The 1,194-nt window shown below is 38.1% G+C and overlaps 1 protein-coding gene across 5 annotated transcripts in view; it reads right to left on the bottom strand.

Moving 5' to 3' along the window:
- Positions 1 to 726, bottom strand: part of si:ch211-59o9.10 (uncharacterized protein LOC561841 homolog) — a 4,914-nt gene extending 4,188 nt beyond the window's left edge. For 2 of the 5 annotated variants that reach the window (XM_035665466.1, XM_035665462.1), the window contains exons 1-2: positions 562 to 725; positions 62 to 307 (exon numbers count right to left, since the gene is read on the bottom strand). In XM_035665466.1, the coding sequence (XP_035521359.1) occupies positions 62 to 183 (122 nt within the window). In that variant the 5' untranslated portion in view covers positions 184 to 307; positions 562 to 725. Of the gene's footprint in view, positions 1 to 61 lie in introns of all 5 variants that reach the window. The other 3 variants (XM_035665465.1, XM_035665464.1, XM_035665463.1) reach the window with 3 other exon arrangements.
- Positions 727 to 1,194: the final 468 nt, after the last annotated feature.

Genomic DNA, 1,194 nt, shown 5'->3' with positions numbered 1-1,194 from the left:
ACACACACACACACACGTGTAGAGCTGTAGCACCTGTGCAGGTGAGACAGAGCCACGTTACCTGGGTGTCTCTGGGACGATGATGGAGAGATCATGATAGAGGACATCAGCCGGGTCCAGGAGGCAGCCTCGGTTCAGACCTCCGGGACTGTCCGGCTCAGACGAACAGGGACTGCCTTCCATGGCCTCCCTGCAGCAGTGACACACCTGGAATCACCTGGAATCTGTGACACACCTGGAATCTGTGACACACCTGGAATCAGCTGGAATCCGGACTCATGTCCTCCAGATGTGTTGGACCATCCACCTGGAGGAGAGTCGGAGAATGTAAAGGTTGGATTATTGCAGACGGATTAAACACAAAGAGTCCAATAAAACCCGCGTTGTTACCGGAAGTCAGTAAAAACAAACTCGTCCGTTTGTGAGCCGGTTAGCTCCGAGCTAACGTTAGCAGAACTAGCTCCATAAAGACGAACAGAACCATAAATTAATGTGAAATCAATTAAACTTCACTGCTATCGCCCACAGTGACATTATAGACCTGATATCTCTTCACTTTACCTGGTAGTTGTAGTCTTTTTCTCGGTTTGTTAGCGGAAGATCTGCAGTTTGTGCGCAGCCGCTGGACTCACAACAGGAAGTGGACTCACAAATAAAAGCGGCGAACTTCCGGTGTCTCACCCAAAAAGCACCGAAAATCCCTCCGGTTAATTTGTTTCAATTTTAGTTTTATTTTTAATTTTCCATTTTGTTGTTTTTGCTTTCTATTTTTCTTATTCAACAATAACAGATATTTTTGTTACTCACTTTACTTTATTCTTTATAAATGAATTAAATATATATTTTTTAAATTCAAACTGTATTAAAGGAGTTTCAGAGAGAACACAGCACAATAAAATAAAATAAATAAAACAGAACCTTCTTGTGTACATCTATTTCATTTTATTTTTAGGACTTCTGTTCTGCTTATTGTATTTTGGTATTTTGTATTTTTATATTTAATTACATTTTGTGTATTAGAACCATCATTTTGCAAGTAAAGTTTAAAAGGTGTTATATGAATAAAGTTATAATTATTATTATTAGTACTATTAGTATTATTATGTGAATATAACATATAATAGACTTTATTGATCCCACAGCAGGGAAATTCATTTATTACAAAGCAACACAAACAATTATATATTAAATAGA

The sequence above is a fragment of the Morone saxatilis genome, unplaced genomic scaffold (genome assembly GCF_004916995.1).
Source record: "Morone saxatilis isolate NCDOM2014 unplaced genomic scaffold, NCSU_SB_2.0 Contig2, whole genome shotgun sequence".
In the NCBI taxonomy this organism is placed as follows: Eukaryota; Metazoa; Chordata; class Actinopteri; family Moronidae; genus Morone; species Morone saxatilis.
Note: the sequence above shows the minus strand (reverse complement) of the source record. Positions and strands in the feature narration are given on the sequence as shown.